The following is a 17,393-nucleotide window of genomic DNA, read 5'->3' as shown; positions in this document are numbered from 1 at the left end:
ATGAAGGCTCTGATGACTGAATTCTTTCTGTGCATAAGGAAAGTAAAAACGATGAAAGACCTTTCTGAAAGCCCCTAAGACCCACACAGAGAAACAAAAGAAAAGCAGCTCTAAAAATCAACTATTCATACATCAACATGCACATTAGTCACAGAGTGTAATTATGGGAGATTATGAGGCTTCGTCACAAGGCTGTCAAAGACCAAAGTGGTGCAAAGTAGAGTCAAGTGGCCCAAGAGAGTGGTGGGTTTTGAAAACTTCTGTGGTGAAGTCTGTAGGAGTCGCTTTGAGAGTGGTCCGTCAAAATCAAGTGTGTGTGGGTGCATGTGTGTGTATGCCAGGGCCGGTGCCAATCAAAGTGTCAGCCATGCGACTCTAACATGACTGCTTTCTTTCCGTCTCTCTGCAGGACTACCTGGAGTGCATCAGTAATCAGTCTCGGCTGGCCTTGAGCTCTGAGGATAAAGGCTCTCTGTTTGGAAACATTCAGGACATCTACCACTTTAACAGGTACAACACACACACACACAGCTGTAGACTCGAGACCTGACACTTGGACCTGTCAGACTTAATCTCACATTCACATCAGAAAGGGAAAAGAAATTCCTCTCTTTTCGACGGGTGAGCATTCATATCACAAGACAACTTAGATAGAAGATAGTGGCTGTAAGTTAGATACAAATATATAAAGAAAAAACATATTTTTAATTTAAGTGTAGAATTTTGCCCTCATAAGAGGTCAGAGGTTCAGTATTTCATTATTAGGCCTTCTCGGGACTTGATTTAAACTCATATGTTTAGTGAAAAGCACAAACCTTGACTTTCAGTTTTCTTTAACTTGCCTAAAAAGGCCTGAAAACAATTGTTGCTACATATAAATAAACCAGTAAGCTCTTGTGTCTCTTGGGCTCAACACGCAGCCTCCTGCAAACAGTGAAACTGGGCCGAGCCACCTGTTGATTTCTGGGAAGGGCGTTGTTGGGGCAGTCAGGTGTGTCTGTGTTTGTGTGTGTGTAATAAGTCCACGTCTGCATATTTGTCCCCTCCGGCACCGCTCTAAACTGTGTGTTTGTATGAGTGTGTGTGTGTGTGTGTGTGTGTGTGTGTGTGTGTGTGTGATGACGAGATGGCTAGTTGAGCGTCAGCCATGGTGGTCTGGAGACACAAATATGCACACTCTGTCTCCCACCTATTCATTTCTCAGCTGTCACGCGCAGACTGGCCAGTAAAAGGAAGCATTAAAGTAGTTTAAAGCGGTCACAATGACCTCATGCTTCAGCCATGAAACAATAACTCCATCAGTGTCCATTTTTCCCCCCGTTTGCACTTGCACACACACACACATACATACATACACAGGGACACACGGGAGATGCCTGTTTGAATTCATGGAAGTTTCTCATTTGTTCAGAGCCAAGTGCCCGAAGACCTAATTTCTGTAGCCAGGGTGACCCTTGCTCCTGAAATTCACAAACAATTTGGAACAATGAATCATGGGAGAGCAGATTATATTCACGTTTCGTGGGAAGAAGAGAAAGAGACTAAATATGTGTGATAAAGAAATAAAGTAAAATTATGGACACACTTTTTCAAATGCTGATGTCTTAGAGCGCTGTGTTTGTTTCAGGGACCTTCTTCATGATCTTGAGAAGTGCAACGCTGACCCTGTGGCCATCGCTGAGTGCTTCGTATCCAAGGTAACCTCCCAGACATATTAAAAATCTAGTCGTATATCATAATATATCATATCATTCACCGCAGCCATTTTCTGGGGTATTTTTTACATTGTTGTATTGGTGCTTTTACATATGTAAAGGTTCTGAGAAGTTCTTCTACCACGGTTTGTCTCTCTGTCCACAGACACTCTCCTCCTCCTCTTGTTCAAACTTGTCCAAACAGCTGGTTCACACATACACACTTGGCACACAGACAAACACAGGACAGAAAATGAGAAACAGACAATGCGCTATTATTAGAGATGAGTTCGGCAAAATCAGGTGAAGACGCTGCATGAAGTCAGTTAAGTTTATTGAGGCTTGAAGCATTATTTTGGTTGGAATGTCAGTTTTAAGTGCAGCAGGAGGGCAGGGAGGAAGGACTCCAGAGGAATTTTAAGGGTCGTCCAAATATATAATCACCTTTTTACTGGAAGGGATAATAGCAGTGCTTCATCAACAAAAACTGTACTCAGCAACTCTGGTTTCATTGGTCCCCCTGTCTGTGTATTTCAGCTTTTATTCCACTCCTGCTCCTCGCCTGTCCATAGGGTTAAAATTATTGCGTGATTATGTCCCATGATAATGTGCTGCATTCCAGCACTTCCTCTAAAACACTTTACATTCCCTCCTTACCCTACTGCAATTACACCCAATACCACAGAGCAACTGTCCGACCATGTATAAAAAAAAGTCAGCGTCACGGACTCCTTAAATACAGCAGCTGTTGTTGAGACAAACCCGTTTTATAGCAGCCCGCAGCACCACTCTGCATAATTAGCTGGGATCCATAAACAAACCAGCGTGATGGCATCTTGTAACCGACTGATGAATGTCACACTTTTAACAATGTCTCAATGGAAAATTAAGTTTTTTTGTGGTGAACTGATCAGAGATAATATGAGCTAATTAAGTAATATTACATAAACAGTATAACATCCCTTACTGTGCAGTTTAGCCAGAGGTTTCATTGGGTCAAAGCCAGCTGAAAGCGAGGCTCCACCTCTTGAAATCCAAATCACATCCTGCCTTGAGTCTCCTGCGTCTGATAACTTCTGTTTCACAAGACTGGTACTTATGCTGTAAATGTCCATTAAAAGCATGAAAAATATCCCTTGTTTTTGACCTGAGTTGCTGCTCCAGGTCCTATCACAATCAGCTGTGTTCAGCACTCAGCACCTAAACTCTTAAAAACAGCACAAAACATCACCATTTGGGAAGGTGAAATATCGAGTTAAACCCAGTTAATTAATATACATAAATACAGCTATGCTACAGTTCACTAGTTAAGTTACAGTTCACTGGTCAAATCTGCTGCGTACATAGTGGCCATGATTTAACCCAAAACAGTCCTAAATATTACTCCTTAGTCGATTTGCTTTGTCAGATTTAGCCTAAAACAATTATCATAGTCTACAAAGAGTTAACCAAACCAGTATTGCACAACAAGAAGTTTACTTAAAAAATGTAAATGTTTCCACTGAGATTGAAAGTTCATTCTTGACCCTGTTTGCAAAATAATCTCTCCCACAAAGTCCATCAGTAGCTGTTCTTTCTTCATCAGATCAAGTTTACCTGATTCTCCTGGAAGTTTAGATGTTCTGAGCATTTAAAAGAATTTTTCACTGAGTAGGTTTAATGAGTGCTGCAGCCAGACTACTGCCTGGAAATATTTAGTCACCACTGTCCATCACGCCCCCCCTTTACATTGAGACATCCAAGGACTAACATCCATGTGTGTGTGAGTGTGTCTGTGTGTGTTTTATCATTTCACAGGCTGACTTCTGGTAAAAGAGTCGTAACCAGAATAGTAACCAGAACTCTTTTGTAATGCTGAAGGTTAGTCATGGTTGCTAAGACCAAGAAAAACCACAAAACTCTCTTTCACTATCTGCTGTCAAATGCACAGACTGACTTCTGACACACACAGACACACACTCGTGCACAGACACACGCCCACTAAACACACTCACAGCTAATACTTTTCTAGTCTGAGCAGCCAAGAATCACAATCCAGCACAGTGTTTGAAGAAGAGACAGATCTAGTTGTAAATCTCTGCCTCTCTCTCAGATAATTGGCCATCTATCCTCATGTTCCTCTGTATTCCGCTGAATCCTAACTGCACTATGTGTTGACTAAGCCTTTAAAGCGTTTTATGGGTTGCTACATGCTGAAGCACAGAGGGCACAATTACAACAACAGCTTAAGCTTCTTTTTGCCCTTTGTGATCTGTCATGCTCAGTCCTTACCTGATGACTCAATGTGACCCAGTCCAGTCTCCCAGTCTCAACAAATTAGTATCATAACAAAAACTTCAGATTTTGACTTTGTCATTAAAATGATCACTGGGTGCTGATTAAAGTCTTCCAAAGCCTTTTTTTTGTTTCGCTGTGTAGTTATTAGTAGCCACAGCTCAAAATAGTACAAATCTTTCCATTTAATTTGTGTCTCGAGTTCAAGGCTCTTACATACAGCGTCTTTACACGATGATTATATGATTTAGAATGGCTTGCATATATTTCTAGAGGGGAATTATATTATAGATCTGAGCTATTTCAGGGTCTGCTGGTTTCCTGGTTGAGTTCAAAGAGTGTGTGCAGACTTGCATGCTCTGCACAAATTTGTACTCCATTGAAGCATTTATGTATCTTGTGGTCTTGTGCTCAGTCCAGAGGGATATTAAGAGTGTGTATTAGGAGTGTGTGCTAGTGTGTTGTCAGAAATCGATGGTGGCACATCTGGTTGCGTTTAGGCTTGGTCTGTGGCGACAGACTGCTGGAGACGATGAGGAGAGCTCTGCTCTTCAATTTAGGACAGTTCCCACGGAGCACCTCAGGCGAACAAATTACGAGAGTCTGTCTGTGTGCATTTGTGTGCGTGTGTTTTGTTATGTTCAGTATATTTTGGTGGGTTTGTGTTAGTGTAGGTAGGTTGAATGGTTTGCTGTGGCTTGAATAGGAATGTATATTTACATATAGCAAGAAACACAACATCCACATACATTCGGTCTATGCATCCTGTAAGTTTACGATGAATCACATGTTGGAAAGTGTGTGTGAATGTCCACATTTATCTATACGTGCATGTGTGTGTTTGTACATTATGAACCATGATGGTCTTCGGCCATCTGCCCTGTGTGTTTATGATGTCGCTTCCTGATTGCTGTCTGTATCCTGCGACCCCCAAGTGTTTATGGACACAAATAGAGTTCAATTAGACTCTCAAGTTATGCAACAGTGAGGGGTTCATCTCCAGGCCTCCAAGAGACCACAACGAGAGGGAGAGGGAGAAAAGAATGCAATATTATGAAAGTGAAGGGCAATAAATCCATAAATATTGATGGAGCAATGGCAACTGAAATCAGGAGAAAGGATCAGTAATACGGAGACAGCTTTGAAAGCTTAGCTTTGAAAAGTCTTGCCATCTCCGGTGTCTTTGATGTTCAGAGAGGCATGCAAGGTGGGAAAAGTCTCAATTAAAGGGGCGGCAATGAAGTATGAGGGGATATTTAATCTGAGCGCTCAGGGGTGGCGGGATCAACAGAGACTTAAAGGCCAGGACACAGGCTAATCATAAGCTACGGGGTTGACTTTCAATTAGTAGCAGTGAACGAAGGAGAGAGGATGCCTTGTCTGTGGGCTCAGAGTGTGCAGAGACATAAACATGAAACAACTGGCCAGTCATCAAAACTGCACCAACCTACAAGTAGTGATGAAGAGGCAAAGATGGATGATAAATCTCGACCCTAAAAGGGCATGTTCAACAACCATAAACATCACATGACATCCCTACATCTCCTGTTTCCTGTCCCTTAAATGCATCAACTAATTTCCCTTTGTTGTGTTTTACAGAGTGAAGAATTCCACATTTATACTCAGTACTGCACCAACTACCCACGGTAAGACTGCACCCAAAGTGTGTGTGTGTTTGTTCTTGTGCTTGATACATAATGAGGACCAGAACCGGCATTTTAGTGCAGAGTGAGGACATTTTGGGTTGTTTTACTTCAATGGGCCGTTTGAGGGTTAAGACTTGGTTTTATGATTATGGTTGAATTAGGTTTAGGTTAGGGTAAGGCATTTAGTTGTGATGGTTAAGGTAAGGGTGAGAGGCTGGGGGATGCATTATGTGTGTGTGTTTATGTCTGAGACTGTGCTTATTCAGTCTACAGTACAAAACCCATCTTCTTGTTGTCATTGTCATCCTATCTTGATCTCACCTCCACATGCCGTCTTCCCAGCGTCTCACATAGCTCCATTGTGTATGTCGCTCAATGCGTTACCTTTTTTTCCCCTCCCTGACAAACTGACACGCTTCATAGAGGCCACCTCCGCAGGAGTCAAAGTGTCTACCTTCAGTTGTGCCTCAGGGTCTCCCTCCCTCCCTCCGTGCTCCATTTTCTTCCACCATTCTTTTATTCACTGCCTATTGACAGAGTTACAGCTCACACACTGACAGATGGGGTATTATAGTTGTCACCTTATCATACCTAACGCTGTTAATGTTTTATTAAGCTTTGTGTGAGTCTGGTTCCATGGGGCACCTGTATGGATAGCTTGGGAGGTTAATGTGGAGGTTTTTTTGTGACAGTGTGCATATTGTGTGTGGTAAAATAGGCTGAAACGTGAGGCCAAGACATACACTACCTACCAAACACACCTTGTCCTCCGGCTACCATTTTTCTTTCACAGTGTATGATGAGAAAGGCACGTGGGGAACAAACAATTTAAGAGCTAATAATGACTAATTGAATGCTGATTTTGTGTGTGTGTGTGTGTGTGTGTGTGTGTGTGTGTGTGTGTGTGTGTGTGTGTGTGTGTGTGTGTGTGTGTGTGTGTGTGTGTGTGTGGTTGTGTGTGAAGGGGGTATTGTCAGCTGTTTGACATAGACCTTCTCCCACATCCACACCACAGCTGGTGACCCCCAATCAAGGTCACACACGACAGACACACACACACGCACACACACACACGCACACACACAGAGGCTGCAGATGTATCATGGTCATGCTGAGCTCTAAGGTCGGGTTTCCTCCAGAACAATGTGAGGCCTGTGTGGAGCTTCACTGGAATTTAGGCATGCAGACATGCACAAAGACACAGACACAGACGAAAGGCACATTTTGGGCAATTCACAACTGTCTCTCTCTGTCTTTTTCACTGTGCATGTGTATGTGTACACACACACACACACACACACATAAAAACCTACATTCGGTCATGAAAAAAGGCTCTTTCTTCCTCAGTGTGTCTCACAGCAAACTAGCTCTGGTAATGCTGTTTTAGTAGAATATGTACCAAGAATCAATGAATGCTGTCTAGGAAGACAGTAGATAATTTGAGATTGAGGTCTGAGGCTGAAACCGAACTGAATGATAATTTATACTATTATCATTTATCAATCAGTAGCATGAAAAATTACAAGCAAATTCTAATTGAGAATAAATGAAATTATATTTGTATTTACACATTTAAAGAGTTTGATCTGATGTAATACAAACATTGCAACGTTGAACATGTGTGTTAGAACAATAGTTGGATGCCCATATGAACACTGAAATAGGTTTTGTTTGTTGTCACACTTCCTGTTCATTGTGGCCATTACATGATCTCTCATTCTAAAAAAAATGTACTCAAAAATTTAGCTGAAGCCACTATGAGGTAAAATTTCAACAAAAGACAGATAGATGGATGGAGACACTTAGCATGCTAAAATCTCTCTCGAACTCCTTCAAATGTGTTTTTAATGATTTGTGTCCATTTTCCTTATTTATTATTGTCGGTCAGGACCTACATTACAGCTCTTGCTTGTCATCGCTGTTAAATTCTGGTTTTCTACTGATGTCTTATTTGCTGAGTTTTGTCTCCACAGGTCGGTGGCTGTGCTAACAGAGTGCATGAGGAACAAGGCGTTGGCCAAGTTTTTCCGCGAGCGCCAAGAATCTCTGAGGCACTCCTTGCCCCTGGGCTCCTACCTGCTCAAGCCAGTGCAGAGGATCCTGAAGTACCACCTACTGCTGCACGTATGTCATCTGTCTCACTCCTACACACACTTACACACACACAATCACCCTTTACCCACAGAAATACAAGCACTGGGGCACAGTTGTAAGTGCTCAGGACACACTAATGTTTTTATTTATACCAACGCAAATGGATGGATGTATATAGTGAAATAATAGCATTTCTGACTCATTTCCATCTCCACTGGAGAGGCCAAATGTTTTGCCATATGGTGCTCAGTTTGTTTGTTCCTGCGTATGTAAGCCATGTATGCGTTTGCATTAGAGTGCATGCATGAGTGTGTGTTTATGTGCAGAAACACACACATGGGTGTTTGCACCCCTTTTGCATGTCTTCATGAACATGCGTGTGCGAGCCTACGTGCATGCTGTATGTGCAAGTGCTGAGTCTCACTGGTGTGTGTGTGTCTCTCATCCGTGCAGGAGATAGCCAATCACATGGAGAAGGACACAGAGACCTACGAGGTTGTGCAGGAAGCCATAGACACCATGCAGAGAGTGGCCTGGCACATCAACGACATGAAGAGGAAACATGAGCACGCCGTTAGGTTGCAGGTATGACAAGCACAAACACACAAAATAAGTAAGATGGTTGGAACGGTCAGTGTTGTCCCACTTGCTCAAAACCTCAAAACCTGAATCCAGTAGATGTTGAGCGTTTGATCTCCTCCATGACGTATGCTGCACACGTTCCATGTCTCTCATTATTCCTATAACTAAAACAGACACGGTAATTTCGAGCCTCTCAAGGAGCCGATTCTTTTATTGTCCTGCAGAACAGTTATGTGAACTCTAGGTCTGAACCGGCCAAGGCTCTGATCCTCCCTACGTCTTATGCAAGTCACTGCGTTTCCCACTGGCCTAATGATGGGCTTGCATAAGGAGAACACATAAAAGGGAAGCTTGTTTCTTTTATCAGCTGGGAGCCAGAAAGGTCAAATAAATGCATAAATACGTCTGGAAGCATTTACTCTTAGTGTCTAGAGAACGGATTGGCCAGATAGAAATGTTCAGATTTTGTTGTTTTGTTCTCTTCATTATTAGTATTTTTTTCATACCCTCACTGAGAGGTGAAGGTTTTTTTTTACTTTTCCTTTGACTCCTTCTCTCTGTTTTTTCCATCTTTAATCTGTTTCTCCCTCTATACAGTAGAGCATCAGACATCCCTTTATCCACCTATTTCACACTATCTTTAAAAACCCACGATTTTTACACTTTTACACTCATTTTCTGCATTTTTCTCCATATTTTCTTTTAGTTTTTTGCTAAACTAGACATGCTTAGCTTTACTTTTACATGTGCTAGGTTTTTAAATATGATTTTTCAAACATATTTTTTTTTTATTGCTATTGCACAATTGTTTTTCATGCTCTGTTGGAATAAACAAAATTATTTGACTCCTCTCTCTCTCTGTATTTTGGTGCTTTCTGCAGGAAATCCAGAGCCTGCTGACTAACTGGAAGGGCCCTGATCTGATCGGCTACGGAGAGTTGGTTCTTGAAGGAACATTTCGTCTGCAGCGAGCCAAAAATGAGCGAACTCTCTTCCTGTTTGACAAGCTTCTGCTCATTACCAAGAAACGAGAAGAAACCTACACGTACAAGGCCCACATACTGGTCAGTCATGCTTCCAGTAGCATGATCCCAAAGAGACACTAAATACACAAACATTTCTGTTCAGTAACAGTATTTTTAAACCGACTTCCTACCTGTCTTTTGCAGTGCTGTAACCTGATGCTGGTGGAAGTTATCCCTAAAGAACCACTGAGTTTCAGTGTGTTTCACTACAAGAATCCCAAACTTCAGCACACAGTCCAGGTATTGCAACATTACATAAGATAGCGCACATCATAACAGAGCTCAAAGTTGTCGTGAATATAATTACATGTTTAGTTTGGACTGTGCAGCTACCAGCAGCATTGAGCAGGAGTGCCATCAGAAAGTGTGACGATTACTTGCAGGTGTCTGATTGTTTCATAGAGCATCCAGGCTCACCTCAGTGAGTTGCTCAGACATGTTGAGTGCTTAGAGGCTAATGCCGGCCATTGTTGTTTCCTAACCACTGTGTTTTGGACAAGCGCTGAGAAGATATAAGCTAATCTGTGTGACGTAAGAAAGCCATGTTCCAAATGTTTCAAGGTTTATCCCAACCCTCCCAGCTGCCTTTTAAAGTGCATGTCTGATATTATCTTCTCTGTGATGTTTCATGCTCTGCCCTCAGGCCAAATCACAGCAAGACAAGCGCATGTGGATCTTACACCTCAAGAGACTTATACTTGAAAACCATCCTGCCAAAATCCCCGCCAAGGTAAAAGCAGCTTGTCTCCTGACAGCTCTCTCTCTGTTCACTGCTGGCGTAAACACAGACTTTGAGTGGGATGTATTGGAAATGTCACTCCCTCTCGCCCACTTCCTTTCTCCATCTCCATCTTTCTTTCCCTGTTTTTTATCCTTGTTCTCCTTTCATGTGTGCTGATTTCTTCCACTCATTTATTTTCCTTTGAAAACAATCACTTTCCTGTGTCTTCATCGGCCTTTGGCCATGTGCGAGTGGAAACTAAAGATTCTTCTCCAGAGGTGAAGGTCATTGAGAAAGTTCACTGTGATTACATAAAGGGGCTGCTTGTTAAGTGTCAAACCTGAGAAAAATTGTTGAGGCAGGATTGTTATATGGCGCCACCTAGTGCCAAAACATTCATTTATAACCTATTGAACTCATCCTCCTTTTTATCACTTGAATTACAGGCCAAGCAAGCAATCTTGGAGATGGATGCAATACGTAAGTGAAATTTTTACAAAACTTTTATGCTGAAAATGAAGTATAATTCATTACAATTACACTCTACTGTATGTTTTAATGTTATGCTATTTTTCCACAGATATAACCATATTTAATGCACTTAAATCATCATTAAGCATTAACCGTGTGATATCTGTTCTGTCATTTCTCCAGATCATCCCGGCTTTCATTACAGTCCTGATGGGGATAAGAAGGATTCCACTCAGACCAAGGAGGGTCCTACACCTCGTAGAGGACGCAGGAAAGGCAAGAAATTAAAGAAATATATTCTTTTTTCTTTTCTTTTTTTTAAATGGCACACCTTGTACGGCTGAAATTAATGAATAATTAATCAATAATTCATTTGTTTAACTTTCCAGAACCTTTATCCAAATTATTGAAGAATGCCAAACAAAATGCTGCCAACACAGATGGTGAAAAGGTGAGTGATAACCAGAGATGATGAACAGTTTTATGTTGAGAAGCAGGAGTGCGCACACTCACACCGAAATTGCTGACTTTTGAAACTCTTGATCCTTTTCAGCGAACAAGTCTGGGTGCCACCCTGCTCTCGCCAGTGTCCCAGCTAGCTTTGGGAACTATCGGTCGCAGCCGAAGCCTCATCAACCAGTCACAGGAGTCCCTGGACCCCGGTGATCACTATGACCACAGTGACAGAGAAGAGGAGCATCATCAGCAAGACGCTGATGATGAAGATGACAGTGGCGTGGTGAGTTTAAAGCTCAAAGCTTCCTAAAGCTGCCTACTGATTCTCATTACTTCTACACTTCAATTTTCATGATTCATCCCTTCATTCCATAGTCCTTCAAGCATGTTGTTAATACTGAAACTCTGCATTCAGGGAGGCGGGAAGCGGCTGCGAGTCCCTGGCAAAAGCAGCAGGAAGAGGCTAAACCCTCAGGCTTCTGTTGATAGTATAGAACAGTGGAAAACCTTCAACATGAGCCCTTCAGACCTACAGGTACTTATCACAAAGACACCATCAGAATCAGAATTCCTTTAATAATTCCCAGGGGGAAATTGCTTTTTGTTACACACAGCTCCAAAAGAATAAGAATAAACTTCAAACACAGAAGTAATAATAATAATAATAAAAATAATGATACAAATAATACCACTACTACTAATAATAATACAATACAGGTACTTATCACAAAGACACCATGGTAATTTAACTACTTCAATCTTGATGTTTTTAGACATGTAACACAACATTGTCTGCTGTCCTTTCCCACAGAGAGCCAGAGAAACCCTAGTGAGGGAAGGAAGTCACCACCCGCCGCTTCTCAGGACACCTCACGTGACAGAGGAACCTCCAGACACCCCCATTCCCTCTGTAATAGTCACAGAAACTGACCATTCTGTGAGAAACATCTGGGCAGACCACCGTGCTCGCAGGGCCATGTTCCCCACCCGCCAGCGAACCATGCAGCCGGATGACGAGGATGAGGACATCTACCAGATGTTTGTCCCAACAGAGCCTAGCGGACAAGAGCCAGAGGTGCCTCCAGAAAGGTCAGAGGCCACCTCCTCACCCAAGACAGCTCGGCCCTGCAGCTGGCACGTCGAACAGGTGCCTACTGTGCAGATTGACCCTCCACCCAATGGTAGCAGAGTCCTGCGGAGGGCGAGCAGCGCGGGGGAGAAGGCCACAGAGGCCCGACAGAGTCCTGATGATGACCAGCCTGGTCACAGCAACTTGGAAGTGATCCTCACTGAATCATCCAGCAATGACATATCTGGATCGTCCTCAGCCGAGCAGTTGACGCTGGATGATATTGAAAATGTGTATGACAACATTAGCTATGAGGACCTAAAGAGCATGGGCCTCGTCAGAAGAGACCCAGAGGAAAGCCAGTCACGGAAGGAAACTTCTACAGATGCTCAGGGTTCACAGGGCCAGGTAGCAAGGGTACTAAATGCTCCACAGGTTCAAGGGGTCATTGAGCCTATGATTGAACAGGACAGTTTCTCGGATAGCAACCGGTCTTCAACACAGGAGGGAAAGCCACTTGGGTCATGTGATCTCAATATAGTTGAGGAGAACATCTATGACACCATCTGTTTCAGGGAGCCTCCATCAGTAGAGCTTAAAACAATGAATAAAGGCAACACACTGAAACAAGAGAGGGACAGTCTGCCAGCCTCTGAGCAAGAACTGACTGAAAGCCTTGGAGGGTTTGTATCTGAAGAGAGCCTCCACTTTGGGGAAGATGACGGACCAGACACCTCCCATCCTGTCCCATGTTCCTCTGAGCCAGATTATTCCTCCTCCTCGGCCTCTGAGACTTTCTCTCAGCGCTCACAGAAAGGGGACAAGATGTCAGAGCAGGTCGATGAGATCTGGAACGACCTCGAAAACTACATCAAAAACAATGAGAAGAAAGCTGATAGACTCCCTGCTGCCTTCCCTGTTAGTGCTAGTGAGTCTCCTAAGAAGGCTTCCTCAGTCAAAAACAGCCCTACAAAGAGCCCTCCTGTAATTAGTCCTCAAGCAGCCAGCCCTCCACCCAAGAGTCCCCCAACACATCAGTCTAAACCTCAACCTGTTACCTCCACGCCATCATTCACCATCCCAATCATCCACCTCCCTGACGTACCAAGTGAAGGCACCACTGCAGAGGAAAACCACAGCCCTGCTCCTACATCACGCCCCCTTCCTATCACTCCAGAGCCCCTCCCAGGCACAGTGAAGAACATTCGTAAAAGACTGGCTCGCCTCAGTAGCGGCAGCTTCCGTCTGGAGGACGATGACCTGGTGGAGCTCCCTCAACGAAACATCCATCAGGGTGATAATGCCCTCAAGGACATTCATAGCTTGTTTCCAGGGGAGCTGGCAGGTCTGGACACACCCCTGGCCACCTCCTCTTTCTTGCTGGGCGATTCTGTGGACCTGGAATTGATGGATAAATCAAAGAGCCGGGTGTTCCTGATGGCACGGCAGTATAGCCAGAAGATCAAGAAAGCCAACCAGCTGCTGCGCATGAGGAGCATGGACCCTGGAGACTCTTGTACTCGGGCCAGGGCTGAGAAGAAACAGAAAGATCTAGCAGCTATCTTAGAAGAGAAGAAACAAGGGGGCGCTGCCATAGGTAACGCAAAACATTTAGCTCACAGAATGACTCCTGTATTGTTGATATTTGTGATCTGGCTAACTTTAACTCTGACCCTCTCTCCCAAGACCACTACCTAAACTCAGGCCAATACCGATAACTTTTCACCTAAGTTTAAAATCTGTGTAACTCACTTCTTGGAACTAATTAGGGTTGTTCTTTTGTGAGATAATTTAAAGATCAAGAACATTCAACTTATCAACTTAAATGGTTTATAGTTTGTTACAGCTTGTTTCTGCAGCTTTGGCCAAATGGCCAAAAACAGATATTGCAGGTTTAAGAATACAAAAAAAATACAATCTATTCACATTGTCTTCGCATCCTCTGTGTTTCCTCTTCAGGTGCAAGGATAGCGGAGTACTCCCAGCTGTATGACCAGGTCATGTTTAAGGATCCTACTGGTCCAGCTGCTCAGACCTCCGCAACCCAGCATCACTCCCATCCAGGGCTGCTGTCTTCTCCTTCCATGCCTGAGACCTCAGTGGAGGAGGACTGGCTCCACTCCACTTACAGCAACGGAGAGCTGGCCAGCTTCGTCTGCTCATCCAGCGAGGTGGAGGCTGCTCGAGTGTCTTCTACCCCGCATCGCAAGCTGACCTCCTCCTGCTCCATCCCTTCTCTCATGACCTCCCCTCCTTCTCCAACCACCCCACCGTCCCAGAGGTGGAGCTCGTGCATGTCGGCACCAAGTGAAAAAGAGGAGCATGTGTACAGTTCCATTAAGAGACATCCTTCTTTTAACACTCCGTCTTTGCCCTCAATGTCTGCTCCACCCGGTCACTGTCAGTCAGTCAGCTCTCTGGGCAGCCAGCAGCAGGAGAAGAACCAGTCTGTACTCAAATGCAATGGACCCACTGTGGATCGATCCACGGACAGAGTCCATGGGCCCAGTCTGGGTCGCACTGGTCGGCAGAGTAGCCTCCCAGAGCGCTCAACCCATGGACACTCAGACCTCACTTTACACGACGGTCAACAGGTGGTGGTCTTGAACCGGGCTTCTGCACTGAGCATACTCAACGCCACCCAGAACTACCTGGCTAATTTTAAGGACAATGGGGAAGACGACGATGACTATGTAGAGATCCGCTCAGAGGATGAGACCGAGCAGGAGCAGGACAGGTTGGCTCAGCGAAACGGCAGCTCGGGGGTCCTCTCCAATCAGAACCGGGGTCTTGTCCACTCCCAGAGTCTGCCATGCACGCCGGTGCACTCCTGCGATCCGCTGAGGTCTCTGCACCATGAGCAGCTGGAGAAGTACCTGTGGAACGAGCCGCAGCAAAGCCAACCCAAGATCGTCCAGTCTCTGAGGGAGAAGTTTCAGTGTCTGAGCTCCAGTAGCTTCGCCTGAGTCTCTATGACAACTAAAAGCCAAATATACATAAACATACAGCATATAGCAACAAAACGGACACTGCTGCTTTGCCTTGAATGCCCGACATCAGTCAACATCATAGTCCATGAATGCAGTGAAAAATATTACCGACATATCACATCTCTCAGCATAGATCAGGAGCCATTTCTTTGATTGCAGACATATATGTGAACACCTAAACTCTCTGTTACAGGGCTTCAATGTCAAATATGCGATAGGTTACTATTAATAGTTAAAATGCCACATCAAAGCCTGCATGTGAGCTGCCTTAGCACTTCCAGGTTCCTTTTGTGTATGTTTCAAAGAGATATGGTGGGGAAAAAGTTAGCAAAAATGTTCTCAGTCGTTTATAAAGGCATTCAGTGTGACTGAATGGGTTTTAGTACTGAAAGGAATTCAGACTCTTTTATTGCTTTGCGAGTGAGCCTTGTTGAGGTAATTGGAGGAGTAGGAACTGATTCTCGTGGAGGACTTGTGCCAATAAACTGTTGTACAGTACAGTAGTTCATCTGTATGAAATAGAATCTCCTCTGTGCTCGACATCTCAAACCGAAGTACAAGCAAAAAAGTCTGATGATCTCACCGTGTCAGGAGTACCTCTTCAAGCTCTTTCTTTTAATTTGCCGTTAAGGTTATTTTAACTGCACTTTCAGCACTAGTTAATCTTAACCCGTAGAGGAGCGGTTAAAATTGTGCTTACACTATCAAACAGTTCTGAACAAGCAGAAATTTGCAATCTTCAGATTTGCTACTCAGACTAGATTGTCACGTTTAACAGCTTTTTAGCAATAATTGTAACAAAAAGGGCGCAACCGCAAAGAAAACATGTTGGCTATTGCAAGATCCAATAGGTTAAGTATAACTAGACTCAGAGCTGTAAGTCTATTTGAGGTTAATGTATTTCACTCTACCTGCCACCTTTTGTCATCAATAGGGTATCACGCTTTAAAATCAAGAGAGGATGCTCATATTTTAGATAATCTATAAGATACCACAGGACTTCATATTTATTTTGACTGTAAGTAAATCAGATATGTTTTACGTGTTATGGTCTGGGGGCATCCATCTTGTGGAGTGAAATGTGCATCTCAACAAGTGAAATGAGGTTGTTTTTTTTTTATCATACTAATTTTAACCTTTTGTTTTTAAGAGGGACCACGAAGGAGCATATTAAGGAGAGATGGTTTAAAGACTACAGTACTGTATTTGGTGTATATTTTTTTCTCAAATGGATAGTCAGCGGTTTGTTTACTTGGTTTACGTTGATGGACACTGTCACACTACTGATATCGCATCCACAGTCACAGAAAGAGAGTCACTTCGGTAAGATTCACACAACACAATAGTTTTCTCTCCCCTGTGAGGCAAGCCCAGTGTTGAGGCAAACCACACACTTTCTTTTTAAAAAGAAATCACTAAATGTATCCTATTTATTTTGGCCCTCATCACTATTACTTCAAGCCACGGACAAGTTGTAAAATAAAGTGTATTTATTGAAAGATGGTTTTATTCAGATTTAGGGGGCGCAGACATAATTGGGTTCAGATACTGTGAATATTTTCAGAAGTGGGCTCTCTATCACGCATTGTTCATAATATAATATGAGTTCCAAATCACAATAACACATGAAAAGTTGAAAAGCACAATATCATGGCCTGCTGTTCATATCAGGAAATATGCATCAAAAGCAAGATAGGAATATGAAGTATGTTTTTGTTTTTGTTTTTTTCATTGTACATTTTTGTTCTGAGTTTCACTGGTGGGGATCGTCAGTCTTCATTGACCCTGTTTTGCACTTTTCTGTCTTTTTTACATTTTATTTGTAAACACTTTGTAAAGATGTACATTTTAGTAAAGTTATTCTTGTATGCCATAGGTATGCTTTATAATGCTTTAATGTTTAAGTTAAGTGTACTGTATTTTTTTAACTGCCTAGTTGTCATTGCTCAACAAAACAATGTATTGGAGGTAATAAATTCAGATTAAACTAATCTCTGTGTCTTTGTGGTTATCGCTGAATGAACAGCAGCTGATTACCATTCAGTGGTTATGTTCATCAGTATGAAGTATTTATTACTGATGCTCTCTAGGAGAATTATGAGACATCCAATACAAGCAGAACAGCTGAAATTATGACTGAATTAAGACGATCATTTTGTTTGATATTCATTTCAGATAATAAGGCGCTAAGTGGGGGATACAAATACTTTTTTTTTAATGTAGCGTGTTGATGTCTTTGTTTTATCACATCATAAGGACATCAATTTACATTCTTGAGCAGAATATATGGATTGCATCACACTACAACAGAATGATATTGGTTCTCACATTTTGGTTGAACTAAAAAGAAATTGAGAAATGATGATCACAG

At 43.0% G+C, this 17,393-nt stretch overlaps 1 protein-coding gene across 1 annotated transcript in view; it reads left to right on the top strand.

Moving 5' to 3' along the window:
- LOC139218235 (pleckstrin homology domain-containing family G member 1) overlaps positions 1-16,961 on the top strand; it is a 31,380-nt gene extending 14,419 nt beyond the window's left edge. The window contains exons 3-17 of the mRNA XM_070849796.1: positions 410-510; positions 1,628-1,697; positions 5,568-5,614; positions 7,588-7,738; positions 8,162-8,293; positions 9,172-9,354; positions 9,460-9,555; positions 9,959-10,045; positions 10,483-10,516; positions 10,691-10,783; positions 10,897-10,958; positions 11,061-11,246; positions 11,379-11,498; positions 11,775-13,629; positions 13,992-16,961. Coding sequence (XP_070705897.1) covers positions 410-510; positions 1,628-1,697; positions 5,568-5,614; positions 7,588-7,738; positions 8,162-8,293; positions 9,172-9,354; positions 9,460-9,555; positions 9,959-10,045; positions 10,483-10,516; positions 10,691-10,783; positions 10,897-10,958; positions 11,061-11,246; positions 11,379-11,498; positions 11,775-13,629; positions 13,992-14,998 — 4,224 coding nt within the window. The 3' untranslated portion in view covers positions 14,999-16,961. The remainder of the gene's footprint in view (positions 1-409; positions 511-1,627; positions 1,698-5,567; positions 5,615-7,587; positions 7,739-8,161; positions 8,294-9,171; positions 9,355-9,459; positions 9,556-9,958; positions 10,046-10,482; positions 10,517-10,690; positions 10,784-10,896; positions 10,959-11,060; positions 11,247-11,378; positions 11,499-11,774; positions 13,630-13,991) is intronic.
- Positions 16,962-17,393: the final 432 nt, after the last annotated feature.

This window comes from Pempheris klunzingeri, chromosome 18 (genome assembly GCF_042242105.1).
Source record: "Pempheris klunzingeri isolate RE-2024b chromosome 18, fPemKlu1.hap1, whole genome shotgun sequence".
Classification (NCBI taxonomy): domain Eukaryota; kingdom Metazoa; phylum Chordata; class Actinopteri; order Acropomatiformes; family Pempheridae; genus Pempheris; species Pempheris klunzingeri.
Note: the sequence above shows the minus strand (reverse complement) of the source record. Positions and strands in the feature narration are given on the sequence as shown.